Source organism: Nerophis lumbriciformis, linkage group LG03 (genome assembly GCF_033978685.3).
Source record: "Nerophis lumbriciformis linkage group LG03, RoL_Nlum_v2.1, whole genome shotgun sequence".
NCBI lineage: Eukaryota > Metazoa > Chordata > Actinopteri > Syngnathiformes > Syngnathidae > Nerophis > Nerophis lumbriciformis.
In genome coordinates, this window is record NC_084550.2 from 39153674 (window position 1) to 39174572 (window position 20899).

General features: G+C 43.2%; 1 protein-coding gene across 2 annotated transcripts in view; it reads right to left on the minus strand.

Moving 5' to 3' along the window:
* Positions 1 to 20899, minus strand: part of arhgap40 (Rho GTPase activating protein 40) — a 96887-nt gene that overhangs the window by 23252 nt on the left and 52736 nt on the right. For both annotated transcript variants that reach the window (XM_061937701.2, XM_061937702.2), the window contains exons 9-12: positions 17598 to 17757; positions 13978 to 14060; positions 405 to 611; positions 191 to 337 (exon numbers count right to left, since the gene is read on the minus strand). In XM_061937701.2, coding sequence (XP_061793685.1) covers positions 191 to 337; positions 405 to 611; positions 13978 to 14060; positions 17598 to 17757 — 597 coding nt within the window. The remainder of the gene's footprint in view (positions 1 to 190; positions 338 to 404; positions 612 to 13977; positions 14061 to 17597; positions 17758 to 20899) is intronic.

The following is a 20899-nucleotide window of genomic DNA, read 5'->3' on the forward strand; positions in this document are numbered from 1 at the left end:
AACATCAAATATGTTGTTTTTGTAGCATATTCAACTGAATATGAGTTGAAAATGATTTGCAAATCATTGTATTCCGTTTATATTTACATCTAACACAATTTCCCAACTCATATGGAAACGGAGTTTGTATGTTTTAATAATAAAAGATATGTTGCTGTTTGTGTGGTACATTTGTGTCAAAGTTGCTGACCTCTGTGGTGTTTTTATCAACTTTTTCATGTCTGTCTGCGTGGCTCAATCTGGAGCGAAGGTTCTTGAAGCGGCGGTCGTAAAACTGGTAACGCCTGCTGCTGTTCTCGTTCAGCTTTCGCACCTGGCTCATGACAAAAATTGGGATCTGGGGAGAGAAAAAAATTATCAGTGTGTCACATCCTCATCCTCAGCTGTTGAGATGCTTAACGTACCATCCACAGCAGGTCCTGATAGCGGATGAGGAGCCTCATGACGTCGGCGGCTTTCTCCACCTGGTCTCTTCCTGCTGCCTCGGTCAGCCTGCTGGGCACGGCCTTGTGGAGGAACAGGTTGGGAGCCATGATGGTCGCCACGGCCCACAGGTTCATCCTATTCCACTTCTCCTTGGACACCACTTTGCCGAGGAACTCCAGGAGAGCCTGGTGCAACAAAATTGGAACTATGCATGGATTACACAAACAATTTTTAAATACATCAGGGTCTTAAAACAGTGATTCTTAAGAAGCCCTTGGCGTAACAAAGCACTTCAATAAATATTATGATGTAACAGTTTTGTTTTCCTATATTCAAACAAAGCGTTACTGTTCAAACTGTGGACTGTTACAACATACTTTCTGAATAAAACATTTGCCTTCTTTTAATGAATACTTAGGCCTACTATGATATTGTATTTCAATGTTGGTCATTACGGTGGTACTTTTCTGAGGTCGTGCTTGATGACAAAAGTTTGAGAAACACTGCTTTAAAGGACATGTACCAGCTGTATCCAAGGCTTTGAATTTTAACTTTTTAAGGTCAAGGCAAGTGTTGCCTTAAAGGAGGGCTCTTCTTTTAGGGCACCAAGACAAACATTATTTTCTTTCGAGGCAGGGGCTCCAAAGCATGCATGCATACATATACATTTTTTTTTAAATTCATTATTAATATAAACTTGTCAGCTTTTTGTCATTTCATGATGGCTTTATCTCTATTTTTACCTTTTGATAGAAGGAAGTCTTTTTTTTTAGTTAAGTTATGTACATGTAAATGCTGTATCGGGACAGATCCATTAAGAGTTTGAGCAGATATATGTAGTATAGGAATTATCTATACACAATAAAACATTAACAAAATGATGTGTCAAATTGTTTTTAAAGTAATACCTTTGTGACATGAAAAAAACACAAGTAATGTCCATCCATCCATCTTCTTCCGCTTATCCGAGGTCGGGTCGCGGGGGCAGCAGCCTAAGCAGGGAAGCCCAGCCCTCCCTCTCCCCAGCCACTTCGTCCAGCTCCTCCCGGGGGATCCCGAGGCGTTCCCAGGCCAGCCGGGAGACATAGTCTTCCCAACGTGTCCTGGGTCTTCCCCGTGGCGATCGGGTGGCATCCTGACCAGATGCCCGAACCACCTCATCTGGCTCCTCTCGATGTGGAGGAGCAGCGGCTTTACTTTGAGCTCCCCGCGGATGACAGAGCTTCTCACCCTATCTCTAAGGGAGAGCCCCGCCACCCGGCGGAGGAAACTCATTTCGGCCGCTTGTACCCATGATCTTGTCCTTTCGGTCATAACCCAAAGCTCATGACCATAGGTGAGGATGGGAACGTAGATTGACCGGTAAATTGAGAGCTTTGCCTTCCGGCTCAGCTCCTTCTTCACCACAACGGATCGATACAGCGTCCGCATTACTGAAGACGCCGCACCGATCCGCCTGTCGATCTCACGATCCACTCTTCCCTCACTCGTGAACAAGACTCCGAGGTACTTGAACTCCTCCACTTGGGGCAGGGTCTCCTCCCCAACCCGGAGATGGCACTCCACCCTTTTCCGGGCGAGAACCATGGACTCGGACTTGGAGGTGCTGATTCTCATCCCAGTCGCTTCACACTCGGCTGCGAACCGATCCAGCGAGAGCTGAAGATCCTGGCCAGATGAAGCCATCAGGACCACATCATCTGCAAAAAGCAGAGACCTAATCCTGCAGCCACCAAACCGGATCCCCTCAACGCCTTGACTGCGCCTAGAAATTCTGTCCATAAAAGTTATGAACAGAATGGGTGACAAAGGGCAGCCTTGGCGGAGTCCAACCCTCACTGGAAACGTGTCCGACTTACTGCCGGCAATGCTGACCAAGCTCTGACACTGATCATACAGGGAGCGGACCGCCAAAATCAGACAATCCGATACCCCATACTCTCTGAGCACTCCCCACAGGACTTTCCGAGGGACACGGTCGAATGCCTTCTCCAAGTCCACAAAGCACATGTAGACTGGTTGAGCAAACTCCCATGCACCCTCAAGGACCCTGCCGAGAGTATAGAGCTGGTCCACAGTTCCACGACCAGGACGAAAATCACACTGTTCCTCCTGAATCCGAGGTTCGACTATCCGGCGTAGCCTCCTCTCCAGTACACTTGAATAGATCTTACCGGGAAGGCTGAGGAGTGTGATCCCACGATAGTTAGAACACACCCTCCGGTTCCCCTTCTTAAAGAGAGGAACCACCACCCCGGTCTGCCAATCCAGAGGTACCGCCCCCGATGTCCACGCGATGCTGCAGAGTCTTGTCAACCAAGACAGCCCCACAGCATCCAGAGCCTTAAGGAACTCCGGGCGGATCTCATCCACCCCCGGGGCCTTGCCACCGAGGAGCTTTTTAACTACCTCAGCAACCTCAGCCCCAGAAATAGAAGAGCCCACCACAGATTCCCCAGTAATGTAAAAAAAATAATTGGCGTTTACTTTTTGATATCAAAATAAAACACAAAGCAGTTTGGCTAATGAAGATAAAGTCTAATAAGCAAGACGTGTTCTTCTCCAAGATCGCCTCCTTGTGATTCGGTACAGCAGTTTGGCCAACTACAAAAAAAACCAGGAGTGACAGCGTGTTTCCTCGCCTCATTAAGTCAGAGTAGCTCATAGACGCTGTATTGTCAAAATGAAAGCAACATCATATAGTTGTTCTCCTTTGCTGTATACTTTTAGTGTGGGGACAAGTGTCTCCAATATTGTCCACACCTGTCTCCATCTAACAGCAGTGCGCTCTTAAACACACGGCGGGAAGCGTCCCGGAAGAGTTGGTGCTGCAAGGAATTCCGTTGTGTTTATGTTGTGTTGCGGTGCAAATATTCTCCCGAAATGTAATTGTCATTGTTGTTTAGTGTGGTCTCACTGTATGGCACAGGTTTAGGACAGTGTTGGCATTGTTTATACGGCCACCTTTAGTGTGACATGTAGGTCTGTTGACTAAGTATACTCCGAGGGGATACCCTTGAAGCAAGATTAACGTTGTCAGTCCGCCATGATTAATAAGCCAAACGATGCTAGTGCGCATGCGCCTGATATCGTGTTACCTAACATGCATGACTAAATGACGGGGTATCAGTCATTTATTAAGGACACGGTTAACGTCTGGAATTTTATCGCAAATTATCAATATGCCGTTGACCATTATATCCCTCGTCCATTAAAAAGTAAAAAGTAAAGGACGGTCACAGCAAGTTGTTGCCGCAAATGTTGGTCACTTTTTATGGGCATTACGGCAAATGAGAGGGCGGTCGCGGCAATTACCGCGGTTGCCGTTGTTGAATTTGAGCTCTGGTATCCACTAACTGTTTTTCATGCTGGTGAATGACTGCACATTACACCGGGTCTGGGTTAGTTTTCGCCCCACCCCTCACTTAAAGCGTACATGAAGAATACACTACCGACCTGATAAGTTTGAAAGAGAAAGAGATGATCAAGTATTATCTGCTCACAGATGCTACCTTATGGTTGTGTGAGGACACTGCATTTTCAGTCACACGCATGATTCTCACAGGAATGAGGCAAAAATCTAACCTTACTTACTCTAGTGCAGGGGTCGGCAACCCGCGGCTCCGGAGCCGCATGCGGCTCTTTGATCACTCTGATGCGGCTCAGCAGCTTACTTGCTGAATCCCCCAATTTTCCCGTGAGACTTTCGAATTTCGGTGCCTCTCGCAGAACACTCCCGTGATTAATATTCACCGATTTTCGCCCTTACAGCTGTAATAAGGGCGTGCCATGATGGTACAACATTTGGCACCCTCTACAATCTGTATTAACTGCGTGCCAGCCCATCACTTGTTATACAATATACATCTTCTGCTTGTACACGTACGTGACAGCAAGGCATACTTGGTCAAGAGCCACACAGGTGGCCATATAAAACAACTTTATCACTCTTACTAATAATGCGCCACACTTTGAACCAAAACCAAACAAGAATGACAAACACATTTCGGGAGAACATCTGCACCTTAACACAACATAAACACAACAGAACAAACACCCAGAATCCCATGCAGCCCTGACTCTTCCGGGCTACATTATACACCCCTGCTACCACCAAACCCCGCCCCCACCCCAACCCTGCTCCCTCACACATCAACGCCCCCCCCTCTGTGCGTCGGTTGAGGTGGGCGGGGTTTGGTAGCGGGGGTGTATAATGTATCCCGGAAGAGTTAGGGCTGCATGGGATTCTGGGTATTTGTCCTGTTGTGTTATGTTGTGTTACGGTGCAGATGTTCTCCCGAAATGTGTTTGTCATTCTTGTTTGGTGTGGGTTCACAGTGTGGCGCATTATTAGTAAGAGTGTTAAAGTTTTTTTTATACCGCCACCGTCAGTGTAACCTGTGTGGTTGTTGACCAAGTATGCCTTGCTGTCACCCACGTGAGCAAGCGGAAGCCTCATACAACATGTGGCTGATCAGGCACGCTGGTTGTAGTGGGTGCTATATGCTGTATCACGGCACGCATGGCGTTGACAAGCGCCATTCATTAAACAGCGTGCTGCACCTGCTTTCAAATTCCTTATAAAGGTGTGGGCAGCGTGTCCGAGACCACTGGTTTATACATAGCACAAAGCAAAATAAAAACTTTGTATGCAGTGTTATTTTATTTAAAATTTCAAAATTTTTTTGCGGCTCCCATTGTTTTCTATAATTTGTGAAACTGGTCAAAATGGCTCTTTGACTGGTAAAGGTTGCCGACCCCTGCTCTAGTGTCAAAGGAGTCATGCTAAATGAACGGTTATATAACGCGGCAAAATGATTCAAATGTCGATCACGAAACATTTTGCACTGCGACCTGAAAATGGCCTTTGCAAGACTGTCTGCACTAATATACACTGCAAAAAGTCAGTGTACAAAAACAAGAAAAAATAATACAAAAATGAGGGGTATTTTATTTGAACTAAGCAAAATTATCTGCCAATAGAACAAGAACATTTGGCTTGTCAAGACTTTCCAAAACAAGTAAAATTAGCTAAACTCAATGAACCCAAAATTACCTTAAAATAAGTATATTCTCACTAACAAGTGTACTTTTCTTGGTAGGAAAAAAAAGAGACCTTTTTGCTCAATATGTTGAAAATTATTCTTAAATTAAGCACCGTATTTTTCGGAGTATAAGTCGCTCCGGAGTATAAGTCGCACTGGCCGAAAATGCATAATAAAGAAGGAAAAAAACATATATAAGTCGCACTGGAGTATATGTCGCATTTTTTGGGGAAATTTATTTGATAAAACCCAACACCAAGAATAGACATTTGAAAGGCAATTTAAAATGAATAAAGAATAGTGAACAACAGGCTGAATAAGTGTACGTTATATGAGGCATAAATAACCAACTGAGAATGTGCCTGGTATGTTAACGTAACATATTATGGTAAGAGTCATTCAAATAACTATAACATATAGAACATGCTATACGTTTACCAAACAATCTGTCACTCCTAATCGCTAAATCCCATGACATTTTATACGTCTAGTCTCTTACGTGAATGAGTTAAATAATATTATTTGATATTTTACGGTAATGTGTTAATAATTTCACACATAAGTCGCTCCTGAGTATAAGTCGCACCCCCGGCCAAACTATGAAAAAAACTGCGACTTATAGTCCGGAAAGTACGGTAAATGCTAGTGCCAATATCTTGACATAATGATATGCGCTCGGCATCATGATTTTTTTTTAAGAAATTAAATTAAATTAAAAAAGTAGTTTTATACTTGTGAGTGTTGATGACACAGCTTTGCATCAGTTGATATTCTAGTTTCAAGCATGTTTTACTCAATATAGGTCATAACATCTCAGCAACAAGCTGTAATATCTTACTGAGATCATTTAGGACCAAAACATTAAAACAAGTAAAACACTCTAACATAAAATCTGCTTAGTGAGAAGAATTATCTTATCAGACAGAAAGTAAGCAAATATCACCCTTATTTGAGATAGTTCATACTTGCCAACCCTCCCGGATTTTCCGGGAGACTCCCGAAATTCAGCGCCTCTCCCGAAAACCTCCCGGGACAAATATTCTCCCGAAATTCAGGCGGACTCAGGTCCTCCACAATATAAAAAAGCGTACCTGCCCAATCACGTTATAACTATAGAATGATGGAGGGTGAGTTCTTGGTTTCTTATGTGGGTTTATTGTTAGGCAGTTTCATAAACATCCTCCCAGCGTGGCAACAACACACAACAACAGCAGTCACTTTTTTGTATACCGTAAAGCAGTTCGTCTGCCGTAAACAGCAATGTTGTGACACTCTTAAACAGGACAATACTGCCATCTAGTGCATTTGATGAAAGCACTTTTGTGCGTGCCACACAGCAATGCATCATCAGAGAGGGTGTTCAGCATGGTTCGAAAAATAGTGACAGAGAATAGAACAAGGATGGACAATTCAACCCTTAACTCAACAATGAGTAGATGAGTGTTATGTGTGTGTATATGTGTAAATAAATGAACACTGAAATTCAAGTATTTATTTTATATATATATATATATATATATATATATATATATATATATATATATGGCCTCCAGCTCCGGCTGAAAATCGGGAGATTTTCGGGAGAATATTTGTCCCGGGAGGTTTTCGGGAGAGGCGCTGAATTTCGGGAGTGTCCCGGAAAATTCGGGAGGGTTGGCAAGTATGGTATATATATATATATATATATATATATATATATATATATATATATATATAAAATATATATATATATAATTTATATATATATATATATATATATATATATATATATATATATATATATATAAAATATAAAATATATATATATAGCTAGAATTCACTGAACGTCAAGTATTTCTTATATATATATATATATATATATATATATGAAATACTTGACTTGGTGAATTCTAGCTGTAAATATACTCCTCCCCTTTTAGCCACGCCCCGTCCCACCCCGACCACGCCCACCCCACCCCTCCCCCCACCTCCCGAAATCGGAGGTCTCAAGGTTGGCAAGTATGGATAGTTCATCTTACTTAGATTTCAGTTTTTGCAGTGTAGAAGCAAACAATTGTGCAAAATGTTTTACTAAACTGGAGAATCAAGTTTAGAGGAGCAACTAAGTAATCTGAGGTATACTGTACGCCGCAAACTCGGATTTTAGCGGACAAATAATCCAGTCTTTCTCAAATTGCGGGGCGGGCCCCCCTGGAATCAGTATCATGCTTCAAACCCCGCTTAAAAAAGCTTCACACTACAAAATGTGCTCATTGTAGCCATTAATCCTGACTTCCTCATACTGGTCAGAAAAAAAAAACTTTTTAGTCATTTTTATTTTGTAGGTTAAAGTGTTTGCTCCTGAGTTATTGTTGCTGATCAATTAGAATGTATTATTATTTATTGACCCCTATTAAATAAACCTACTGTAATGTGCAGTCATTCACCAGCATGAAAAACAGTTACAAATGAATTGGACTCCTGGGGAAACAGCTGGAACGTGTCCTTTAAGTGTTTCTCAAACTTTTTTCACCAAGTGCTACCTTAGAAAACAGTCGACTCTCCAAGTACCTAATGACCAACATTAAAATACATTATCGTAGTAGGCCTAAGTACTCATTAAAAACAGAGCAGTTTTTATTTAGAAAGTATATTGTAAAATTTCACAGTTTGAACAGCAACACTTTGTGTGTATATAGGAAAATAAAACTGTTACAATATTTATTTAAGTGCTTATTTGGCCTACCACTCCAGACAGCCCGCCTACCACTAGTGGTATCCGTGGGGACCTAACAATTTGATCTGATTCTAATTCCTAGGGTGACAATTCGATTCAGAATCAATTCTCAATTCAGCACGGTTTTCGATTCAAACAGATTCTCACTAAGTATTATTTGTATATATATATATTATAATATTATTAAAATATTCAATCGCGATTATTCGCATTATTCATAGTGAACTCAAAATTAATCGCGATTAATTGCAGATAGTTATCATTTTTCGTCATTAATAAGTCTACCCTTGACAGATCATTTTTAAGGGGAGTGGCTTCATATTGCTGCATGACAATGTTTGAACCTTCTCTATTAATTAATAAAATGTAACATTGAGCCTAATCATTCTGTAATTGAAGACTTGACAGAACATGTTATGACAGAATTTACACAATATTTCACCCAGCCAGAAACCACCACCTCACCCGCCCCCATATTCCTAAACTGATGTACTAGCATTTCTTTAGGTGCAAATATCACAGAATACCATAACAAAACGAAAAGCGAGCCTGACGTCACACTTGCTTCACATTGCTGGGAGCCTTTCACTCATTAAAAGTCAGCAGTGTCATCTTAAATTGTAAAGATGTCTGTCCACGGGTATGTCTCACATTTATTAAAGTACGTCCACAGCACGGACACGCTGACTCCGCTCCAGACAACCCTGTGCGTATAGCTTACGTCATCACAACATTGGTGCACAATTTTCGGTGCATCATTAGTCAATAGTGTGCAAATAATAAACTATATATAACCATTCATACTGTACCTACCTACTGGTGTTAATGTGTATGTTAGTCATGAGTTATGGGTCATTTTTCCCATGGTCTGTAAACACACACCGTGTCAGCGGAGAAGTGTTGCGTGTGTGTGTGTGTGGGGGGGGGGGAGGGTGGTGGGACGGTCCCTTCCGATGTTTCTGATTGTGCCCATTGGGTTGAGTTTTTTATCGCGGATCTGAGCCGAGGATATCGCTGTGGCTTGTGCAGCCCTTTGAGACACTTGTGATTAAGGGCTACGTAAGTCAACTTTGATTGATGATTGATTGATCACTGTGTGATCAATGGGGTATGGTGTAGTAGAGATCATTAATAGTGCGATCACCCCGTCATTGGCCAAGTGGTTTCTTCTGAAACCCGATCCGTTATGAGTCCTCTGCACATGCAAGGTCCTTTCAGATTAGGTCATGTATGCACTGATCTCTGCCACACTCCTCAGGTTTGTTTCAAGGGCGCAAGGGCCAGCTCCCCCTGTTGTCGACAACCCCATGCTAGGAAACTAAAAAGAAAGCCTTGAAACGGACAGACAACCCATCGCCGACCTATGCACAGACCTCGACTACGACTTAGCGAAAATAAACTGGAATCCTTGAAGTGAACATCCGAGGATCACGCACCACACTTGGGGACCTCTCCAACCTCTGCTCAGAGAAGAAGCCATCAATTGTCATCTTGGTAGAGACATTCCTGGACCATTCCAGATGGGGCAGATGAGATAAAGATTCTTGGTTACTCACTCAACTGTCATAGAGATCAGACTGGATTGTCACTGAACCAACTAGATGCAACAACATCCTAGATCCAGCAACTACAAAGACGCTGGCAAATGTTGGCTCCTCGAACCATAACCCTGTCCATATACAGCTAAAACTATCAGTCTTCATAGATAAGCCATACAAGCGCAAAGTCTGGAATTTGACAAAGCTCAGTTCTGGAAAATGAGAGGGTACCTAACTTCCATGAACTGGTCCAGTGTCTTCAAGGAAGAACATCCTGAAACAATCTGCGCCACTCTCACTAATTGCAAGACGCTATGTTTGCATTCATACCAAGCAAGATCATAACCAGAACGCTTGGTTTGACAAGATGAGCAGCCAAAGAAAAAGCAACGGCTCTACCGCAAGATGCAGTAGATCCAACGACCTGGCATCACAGCAAAAGTTTCTGGAACAAGGGCAGTGTTCAATCAAACTGAGAAACGCGCAAAGAGACAATACAACAACAAGCTGAAAAAAGATCTATCGAATAAAGCACTCAGCTCGAAGAAATGGTGGGGCATTGCAAATTCACTCTCCGGGAGAAGTGGCTTTACGGACATACCTGTCACCGAACATCAGGGTATCCTCCATATCTCAGCAAGTGCAAAGGTCATCTTCTGCCAAAGCTTTGCGGACATGTGTACATTGCCTGGGGCATCAGCACAACCTCAGCTTCAGACCCCATCACCATCCTCTCACTTTGGTGATGTCAACTTCAAACCCAAAAAGGTGAGGAACATCTTACGCAACCTAGACCCAGATAAGGCCTCAGGACCGGATGAAATCCCTACGAGAGTCCTCAAAGAGTGCGCTGCAGAACTGGTTCGTCCCCTCAGCCGTCTCTTTTAACTCCTCTTCTCTCGTGGCGTGTTTCCTGACCAATGGAAAACTGCAGGAGTGATCCCAATTCACAAAAAGGACTCTAAAGCAGATCCATCCAAGTAGCGTCAGCATCATCAGTAAAGTGATGGAATCCTCTGTACACAAACAGCTACAGAGATATTGCCTCCGCCATGAACTTATTTCTAATACACAATATGGTTTCAGACCAAACCACCACACAGCAGACCTCCTTACAGTTTTGTCACAGACATGGAACATCCTCGACAAAGGTGGCGAGTGTACGCTGTTGCACTGGACATTAAGGGTGCATTTGACCAGGTTTGGCACAATGGCCTTTGTGCTAAGCTCACCTCAAAGGGCGTAACTGGAAGACTGCATGTCTGGCTACAAAACTATCTTCAAGGAAGAACCATCAAGGTTGTGCTCTGCGGTCGATCTTCATTTCCATTTCCCATCAACGCATCTGTACCCCAGGGATGAATTCTCAGACCATTACTATTCTCCATCTTCATAGATGATGTTGTGAAACAGTGTGAGAATACCATGGTCCTGTATGCGGACGACTCCATCATCTTTGCACCTACAACAACATTAAATGGACTGGAGGTAGCTGCATCTCTAAACAAAGACCTGGAAAACATCTGAAAGTGGGCCGACACCTGGAAGGTCATTTTTGAGCCCAACAAGTGCAAGGCTACAATCCTGCCCAGGAAGAGGAATCCATCCCGCCCAGATCTCTTCTTCGGGGCCACTAAAATCGGGCTCTGTGAGCAGATAGAGGTTCTTGGTCTTTGTATGGTCTTTGTTTGTCCAACATCTGCAAACGTGCTGGTCAATGTCGCTACGTAAGCTGGCCAACAAGCTTGACCCTAAATGCAGAGCCAACATCTACAAGAACCAGGTGAGGAGCAATATGGAGCACTCCTGCCTAGCCTTGATGAATGCCGTTCAGACCACTCTCAGGCAGCTCAACATCATCCAAAAAAGGATGCAAAAAAGCAGTTCGCCATCAGAAAGCTGTGTCATCGACGAGCAGTTGCAGCAACAACTGCCTTTATAAAATGCACACCCCTAGCTGTTCTGCGGATATTAAAGCACTGTTACCCCCAGCCCACATCTCAGGTCGTATCACCCGGAGGGTTACCAAGCCATGCCCTGGAAATCCCAAAGTCCAACATCAAATGCCTCTACAGTGAAAACCATTTCAGGTGACTACCTCTTGAAGCTCATGGAGAGAATGCTAAGAGTGTGCAAAGCAGTAATCAGAGCAAAGGGTGGCTATTTTTAAGAAACTAGAATATAACACATGTTCTCAGTTATTTACCGTATTTTCGGAGTATAAGTCGCACCGGAGTATAAGTCGCACCAGCCATAAATGCATAATAAAGAAGGAAAAAAACATATATAAGTCGCACTGGAGTATAAGTCGCATTTTTTGGGGAAATTTATTTGATAAAAGCCAACACCAAGAATAAACATTTGAAAGGCAATTTAAAATAAATAAAGAATAGTGAACAACAGGCTTAATAAGTGTACGTTATATCAGCGGTTCTCAAATGGGGGTACGCGTACCCCTGGGGGTACTTGAAGGTATGCCAAGGGGTACGTGAGATCTTTTTTAAATATTCTAAAAATAGAAACTATTCAAAAATCCTTTATAAATATATTTATTGAATAATACTTCAATAAAATATGAATGCAAGTTCATAAACTGAACATCAAATCAAGTAGGCTATTCCATTCATTACAATGCAACAATGCAATATTCAGTGTTGACAGCGAGATTTTTTGTGGACATGTTCCATAAATATTGATGTTAAAGATTTCTTTTTTGTGAAGAAATGTTTAGAATTAAGTTCATGAATCCAGATGGATCTCTATTACAATCCCCAAAGAGGGCACTTTAAGTTGATGATTACTTCTATGTGTAGAAATCTTTATTTATAATTGAATCACTTGTTTATTTTTCAACACCTTTTTAGTTATTTTTTTAATCTTTTTTTCCAAATAGTTCAGGAAAGACCACTACAAATGAGCAATGTTTTGCACTGTTATACAATTTAATAAATCAGAAACTGATGACATAGTGCTGTATTTTACTTCTTTATCTCTTTTTTTCAACCAAAAATGCTTTGCTCTGATTCGGGGGTACTTGAATTAAAAAAATGTTCACAGGGGGTACATCACAGAAAAAAGGTTGAGAACCACTGCGTTATATGAGGCATAAATAACCAACTGAGAACGTGCCTGGTATGTTAACGTAACATATTATGGTAAGAGTCATTCAAATAACTATAACATATAGAACATGCTATACGTTTACCAAACAATCTGTCACTCCTAATTGCTAAATCCCATGAAATCTTATACGTCTAGTCTCTTACGTGAATGAGCTAAATAATATTATTTGATATTTTACGCTAATGTGTTAATAATTTCACACATAAGTCGCTCCTGAGTATAAGTCGCACCCCCGGCCAAACAATGAAAAAAACTGCGACTTATAGTCCGAAAAATACGGTAATCTTTTTTTGTTAAGTACATAACTCCACATGTGTTCATTCATATTTTTGATGTGACAATCGACAATGTAAATAGTCATGAAAATAAAGAAAACACATTGAATGAGAATGAATGAATGGAATGAATGAATGAATGGGTTGTACTTGTATAGCGCTTTTCTACCTTCAAGGTACTCAAAGCGCTTTGACACTACCTCCACATTTACCCATTCACACACACATTCACACACTGATGGAGGGAGCTGCCATGCAAGGCGCTACCAGCACCCATCAGGAGCAAGGGTGAAGTGTCTTGCTCAGGACACAACGGACATGACGAGGTTGGTACTAGGTGGGGATTGAACCAGGGACCCTCGGGTCGCGCACGGCCATTCTTCCACTGCGCCACGCCGTCCCAGAAGATGTGTCCAAACAGTACTGTATATATGTCTGTATATATTTTATTTATTTATTTTATTTTTCAATTATTTTTTAGGTGTACTTTTCTAATTTGTGTGCTTCATAGGCACATGACTGGTCTGTGGAGGTCAGAATACGCGTCGGTGGTAGGAGATCAAATACATATACCCTCAATAAAATAAAAAATTCATTCATAACCTTTATTGATACGTTGTCTTCACATTCTTTCTTTCGCGGTTCCCCACCATAAACATTCAGGAACGTTAATATGTTTCTAAGGCGTAAACGTACACCCCAAGAATCGGATCAAATAGTTAGGTGCCCAAAAATTCACAGCCCTAATACTTTCCCCACAGCATCTAATACAAGTACTTCTGTAATGAATGTGTGTATGTCTGTTGCATGTAATGTTATTGTTATTACGAATGCTATTGCTATTCTTCATGTACCTTCAGGGTGTTCCTGTTGGACTCGGGCAGCAGCAGGATGAGCAGGTTCAACATGTGAAGTTTCTGCTTCAGCTCGGGGATGTCTACACGAGAATCGAAGGGCAAAAAGGTGAGACACACGCACACACACACACACACACACACACACACACACACACACACACACACACACACACACACACACACACACACACACACACACACACACACACACACACACACATTCATTTCCTGCCGTGTTCATAGAAAAATAATGAGATGTCCAAAGATGGATAGTGTTGTGACAGGACGTCATTAAGCTTTTGTCGTTGTTTATCACATTCCTCACCAACTATACATCAGCAAAGCATTAATCTCATACTAATATTGATCCATGTTTTATTAAAGTGGGAAAACACCATGAAATCAAATACACTTTCCACCCGTCTAAAATGGAAGTAAATATAAGAGCTTCTCTGTTTTCTTGTTTGTGTATATATATAGTTTATATAGTTCATATTAGAGATGTCGGCCGATAATATCGGCTGGCCGATATTATCGGCCGATAAATGCTTTAAAATATAATATCGAAAATTATCGGTATCGTTTTTTTTATTATAATCGGTATCGTTTTTTTATTTTTATTTTTTTTATTTATTAAATCAACATAAAAACCACAAGATACACTTACTATTAGTACACCAACCCAAAAAACCTCCCTCCCCATTTACACTCATTCACACAAAAGGGTAGTTTCTTTCTGCTATTAATATTCTGGTTCCTACATTATATATCAATATATATCAATACAGTCTGCAAGGGATACAGTCCGTAAGCACACATGATTGTGCGTGCTGCTGGTCCACTAATAGTACTAACCTTCCATCCATCCATCCATCCATCTTCTTTCGCTTATCCGAGGTCGGGTCGCGGGGGGAGCAGCCTAAGCAGGGAAGCCCAGACTTCCCTCTCCCCAGCCACTTCGTCCAGCTCCTCCCGGGGGATCCCGAGGCGTTCCCAGGCCAGCCGGGAGACATAGTCTTCCCAACGTGTCCTGGGTCTTCCCCGTGGCCTCCTACCGGTCGGACGTGCCCTAAACACCTCCCTAGGGAGGCGCTCGGGTGGCATCCTGACCAGATGCCCAAACCACCTCATCTGGCTCCTCTCCATGTGGAGGAGCAGCGGCTTTACTTTGAGTTCCCCCCGGATGACAGAGCTTCTCACCCTATCTCTAAGGGAGAGCCCCGCCACCCGGCGGAGGAAACTCATTTCGGACGCTTGTACCCTTGATCTTGTCCTTTCGGTCATAACCCAAAGCTCATGACCATAGGTGAGGATGGGAACGTAGATCGACGGGTAAATTGAGAGCTTTGCCTTCCGGCTCAGCTCCTTCTTCACCACAACGGATCGATACAGCGTCCGCATTACTGAAGACGCCGCACCGATCCGCCTGTCGATCTCACGATCCACTCTTCCCTCACTCATGAACAAGACTCCGAGGTACTTGAACTCCTCCACTTGGGTCAAGATCTCCTCCCCAACTCGGAGATGGCACTCCACCCTTTTCCGGGCGAGAACCATGGACTCGGACTTGGAGGTGCTGATTCTCATCCCAGTCGCTTCACACTCAGCTGCGAACCGATCCAGTGAGAGCTGAAGATCCTGGCCAGATGAAGCCATCAGGACCACATCATCTTCAAAAAGCAGAGACCTAATCCTGCAGCCACCAAACCAGATCCCCTCAACGCCTTGACTGCGCATAGAAATTCTGTCCATAAAAGTTATGAACAGAATAGGTGACAAAGGGCAGCCTTGGCGGAGTCCAACCCTCACTGGAAACGTGTCCGACTTACTGCCGGCAATGCGAACCAAGCTCTGACACTGATCATACAGGGAGCGGACCGCCACAAGCAGACAGTCCGAAACCCCATACTCTCTGAGCACTCCCCACAGGACTTCCCGAGGGACACGGTCGAATGCCTTCTCCAAGTCCACAAAGCACATGTAGACTGGTTAGGCAAACTCCCATGCACCCTCAAGGACCCTGCCGAGAGTATAGAGCTGGTCCACAGTTCCACGACCAGGATGAAAACCACGACTATCCGGCGTAGCCTCCTCTCCAGTACACCTGAATAGACCTTACCGGGAAGGCTGAGGAGTGTGATCCCACGATAGTTAGAACACACCCTCTGGTTCCCCTTTTTAAAGAGAGGAACCACCACCCCGGTCTGCCAATCCAGAGGTACCGCCCCCGATGTCCACGCGATGCTGCATAGTCTTGTCAACCAAGACAGCCCCACAGCATCCAGAGCCTTAAGGAACTCCGGGCGGATCTCATCCACCCCCGGGGCCTTGCCACCGAGGAGCTTTTTAACTACCTCAGCAACCTCAGCCCCAGAAATAGGAGAGCCCACCACAGATTCCCCAGGCACTGCTTCCTCATAGGAAGACGTGTTGGTGGGATTGAGGAGGTCTTCGAAGTATTCCTTCCACCGATCCATAACTTCTGCAGCCGAGGTCAGCAGAACACCATCCTCACCATACACGGGGTTGATAGTGCACTGCTCCCCCTTCCTGAGGCGGCAGATGGTGGTCCAGAATCGCTTCGAAGCCGTCCGGAAGTCGTTTTCCATGGCTTCCCCGAACTCCTCCCATGTCCGAGTTTTTGCCTCCGCGACCGCTGAAGCCGCACACCGCTTGGCCTGTCGGTACCTGTCCGCTGCCTCAGGAGTCCCATGAGCCAAAAGAACCCGATAAGACTCCTTCTTCAGCTTGACGGCATCCCTCACCGCCGGTGTCCACCAACGGGTTCTAGGATTACCGCCACGACAGGCACCAACTACCTTGCGGCCACAGCTCCAATCAGCCGCCTCGACAATAGAGGTGCGGAACATGGTCCACTCGGACTCAATGTTCAGCACCTCCCTCGTGACATGTTCAAAGTTCTTCCGGAGGTGGGAATTGAAACTCTCCTCTGACAGGAGATGCTGCCAGACGTTCCCAGCAAACCCTCACAATGCGTTTGGGCCTGCCAGGTCTGTCCGGCATCCTCCCCCACCATCGCAGCCAACTCACCACCAGGTGGTGATCGGTAGAAAGTACTAACCTTTAACAGTTAATTTTACTCATTTTCATTAATTACTAGTTTCTATGTAACTGTTTTTATATTGTTTTTCCTTTCTTTTTTATTCAAGAAAATGTTTTTAATTGATTTATCTTATTTTATTTTATTAACTTTCAAAAAAAGGACCTCATTTGCACCATACCTGGTTGTCCAAATTAGGCATAATAATGTGTTAATTCCACGACTGTATATATCAGTATCGGTTGATATCGGTATCGGTTGATATCGGTATCGGTAATTAAGAGTTGGACATCGGGAAAAAGCCATTATCGGACATCCCTAGTTCATATCAATCCAACCCCAGGTTTAAAGTTAAAGTTAAAGTACCAATGATAGTCACACACACGCTAGGTGTGGTGAAATTACCCTCTGCATTTGACCCATCCCCATGTTCCACCCCCTGGGAGGTGAGGGGAGCAGTGAGCAGCAGCGGTGGCCGCGCTCGGGAATCATTTTGGTGATTTAGTTTAGTCATTAAGGAAGACTTTTTGTCTGTAGTCAAGACCCAAAAACTGACCTCTGATGGCGTTGAAGATGTTGAGGTACTCGGTGGTGAGCAGGGGAGCAGGAAGTTCTCGGATGAATTTTTTGAGAAGTGCGGCCGCATCGTTTGGGCTCACTTCGTCCCATCGGAACTGACCTGAGTAGAAGTTGGCCTCCAGATTCTTCTGCAGCAGCTGAGGGTGAGGGAACATTTTTGTTACATGTCTTACAGTATGTCTCATCAGGTCCTAAAATGTCCAGCTTTTGAGGAATCCTGACTATAAATAAAAAAAAAATCTAACTTAATGCTTATAAGGTGGCGTAAAACAGTGTTTTTCCACCTTTTTTGAACCAAGGCAAATTTTTTGCATTGAAAAAATCCGGAGGCACACCACAAACAGAAATCATTAAAAAACGAAACTCAGTTGACAGTATAAAGTCGTTGTCGCAAATGTTGGATATGACTTTAAACCATAACCAACTATGCATCAATATAGCTCTTGTCTCAAAGTAGGTGTACTGTCACCACCTGTCACATCACGCCGTGACTTATTTTGACTTTTTTGCTGTTTTCCTGTGTGTAGTGTTTTAGTTCTTGTCTTGCGCTCCTATTTTGGTGGCTTTTTCTCTTTTTTTTGGTATTTTCCTGTAGCAGTTTCATGTCTTCCTTTGAGCGATATTTCCCGCATCTACTTTGTTTTAGCAATCAAGAATGTTTCAGTTGTTTTTATCCTTCTTTGTGGGGACATTGTTGATTGTCATGTCATGTTCGGATGTACATTGTGTACGCCGTCTTTGCTCCACAGTAAGTCTTTGCTGTCGTCCAGCATTCGGTTTTTGTTTACTTTGTAGCCAGTTCAGTCTTAGTTGCGTTCTGCATAGCCTTCCCTAAGCTACAATGCCTTTTCTTAGGTGCACTCACCTTTTGTTTATTTTTAGTTCAAGCATTAGACACCTTTTTACCTGCACCCTGCCTCCCGCTGTTTCCAACATCTACAAAGCAATTAGCTACCAGCTGCCACCTACTGATATGATACGGTTACTCTGCTAAGCTCTAAACAGTACCGACACTCAACAACAACACATAATTTGCATACTATAATTACTGGTTTGCTAAAAATATTTTTAACCCAAATAGGTGAAATTAGATAATCTTCCACGGCACAGCGCGGCACAGTGGTTGAAAAACACTGGCGTAGAGCAGCCGTCCAGAAACTTGGTACGGTTCCAGCTCCCGCCATCCTAGTCACTTCTGTTATGTTATTGGGCAAGACACTTGACCTACCTTGCTTCCAGTGCCACTGTGAATGTGAATGTATGAACGGCACAAATGGGCAACCATGGTTCTGTCAGTCTACCCCCAGGGCAGCTGTGGCTGCAAATGTAGCTTACCACCATCATATGTATATTATTATCTTTATTATTTGTATTTTACCACTGTAACAGTGTGAATGTGGAGTAAATGAATGATGGTTTCTCACTGTAAAGCACTTTGAGTATCTAGAAAAGCGGTATTAAAAAGGGCCCTATAATGGAAAAAAAAAGTTTTTTTACCTACCCGGTGCCTGCTTTTGTGTATTTGGGATCTGCATAAGTCCTAAAATATTGAAATTAAACCATAAAGGTATTGCGGAGATATTGACAAAATAATCTTGCCTTCCTTCCTACTTCCGACAAACCAGCCGTTTAGAATTTTCTCAATTTGTGATGTTCACCTCAACGGTGGCGTCAGCAGATGATCCATATATGGTAGAAATTGTCATTTTTTAAAATTTTTTATTATTTATTTATATGCCCGAAGTTTGACCCGAAGAATGAAAATGCTGTTATTGTTGGTTTTAACTAACACAGGTCACAACACACACCTCCAATCTCATCTGAAGTACTAAAAGTGCCTGACGATGGAGGTTAATTTTTGTCTTTATTACAAACCCCGTTTCCATATGAGTTGGGAAATTGTGTTAGATGTAAATATAAACGGAATACAATGATTTGCAAATCCTTTTCAATCCATATTCAGTTGAATGCACTACAAAGACAACATATTTGATGTTCAAACTCATAAACTTTTTTTTTTTTTTTCAAATAATAATTAACTTAGAATTTCATGGCTGCAACACGTGCCAAAGTAGTTGGGAAAGGGCATGTTCACCACTGTGTTACATGGCCTTTCCTTTTAACAACACTCAGTAAACGTTTGGGAACTGAGGAGACACATTTTTTAAGCTTCTCAGGTGGAATTATTTCCCATTCTTGCTTGATGTACAGCTTAAGTTGTTCAACAGTCCGGTGGTCTCCGTTGTGGTATTTTAGGCTTCATAATGCACCACACATTTTCAATGGGAGACAGGTCTGGACTACAGGCAGGCCAGTCTAGTACCCGCACTCTTTTACTATGAAGCCACGTTGATGTAGCATGTGGCTTGGCATTGTCTTGCTGAAATAAGCAGGGGCGTCCATGGTAACGTTGCTTGGATGGCAACATATGTTGCTCCAAAACCTGTATGGACCTTTCAGCATTAATGGCGCCTTCACAGATGTGTAAGTTACCCATGTCTTGGGCACTAATACACCCCCATACCATCACACATGCTGCCTTTTACACTTTGCGCCTAGAACAATCCGGATGGTTCCTTTCCTCTTTGGTCCGGAGGACACGACATCCACAGTTTCCAAAAACAATTTGAAATGTGGACTCGTCAGACCACAGAACACTTTTCCACTTTGTATCAGTCCATCTTAGATGAGCTCAGGCCCAGCGAAGCCGACGGCGTTTCTGGGTGTTGTTGATCAACGGTTTTCGCCTTGCATAGGAGAGTTTTAACTTGCACTTACAGATGTAGCGACCAACTGTAGTCATTGACAGTGGGTTTCTGAAGTGTTCCTGAGTCCATGTGGTGATATCCTTTACACACTGATGTCGCTTGTTGATGCAGTACAGCCTGAGGGATCGAAGGTCACGGGCTTAGCTGCTTACGTGCAGTGATTTCTCCAGATTCTCTGAACCCTTTGATGATATTACGGACCATAGATGGTGAAATCACTAAATTCCTTGCAATAGCTGGTTGAGAAAGGTTCTTCTTAAACTGTTCAACAATTGGCTCACGCATTTGTTGACAAAGTGGTGACCCTCGCCCCATCCTTGTTTGTGAATGACTGAGCATTTCATGGAATCTACTTTTATACCGAATCATGGCACCCACCTGTTCCCAATTTGCCTGCTCACCTGTGGGATGTTCCAAATAAGTGTTTGATGAGCATTCCTCAACTTTATCAGTATTTATTGCCACCTTTCCCAACTTCTTTGTCACATGTTGCTGGCATCAAATTCTAAAG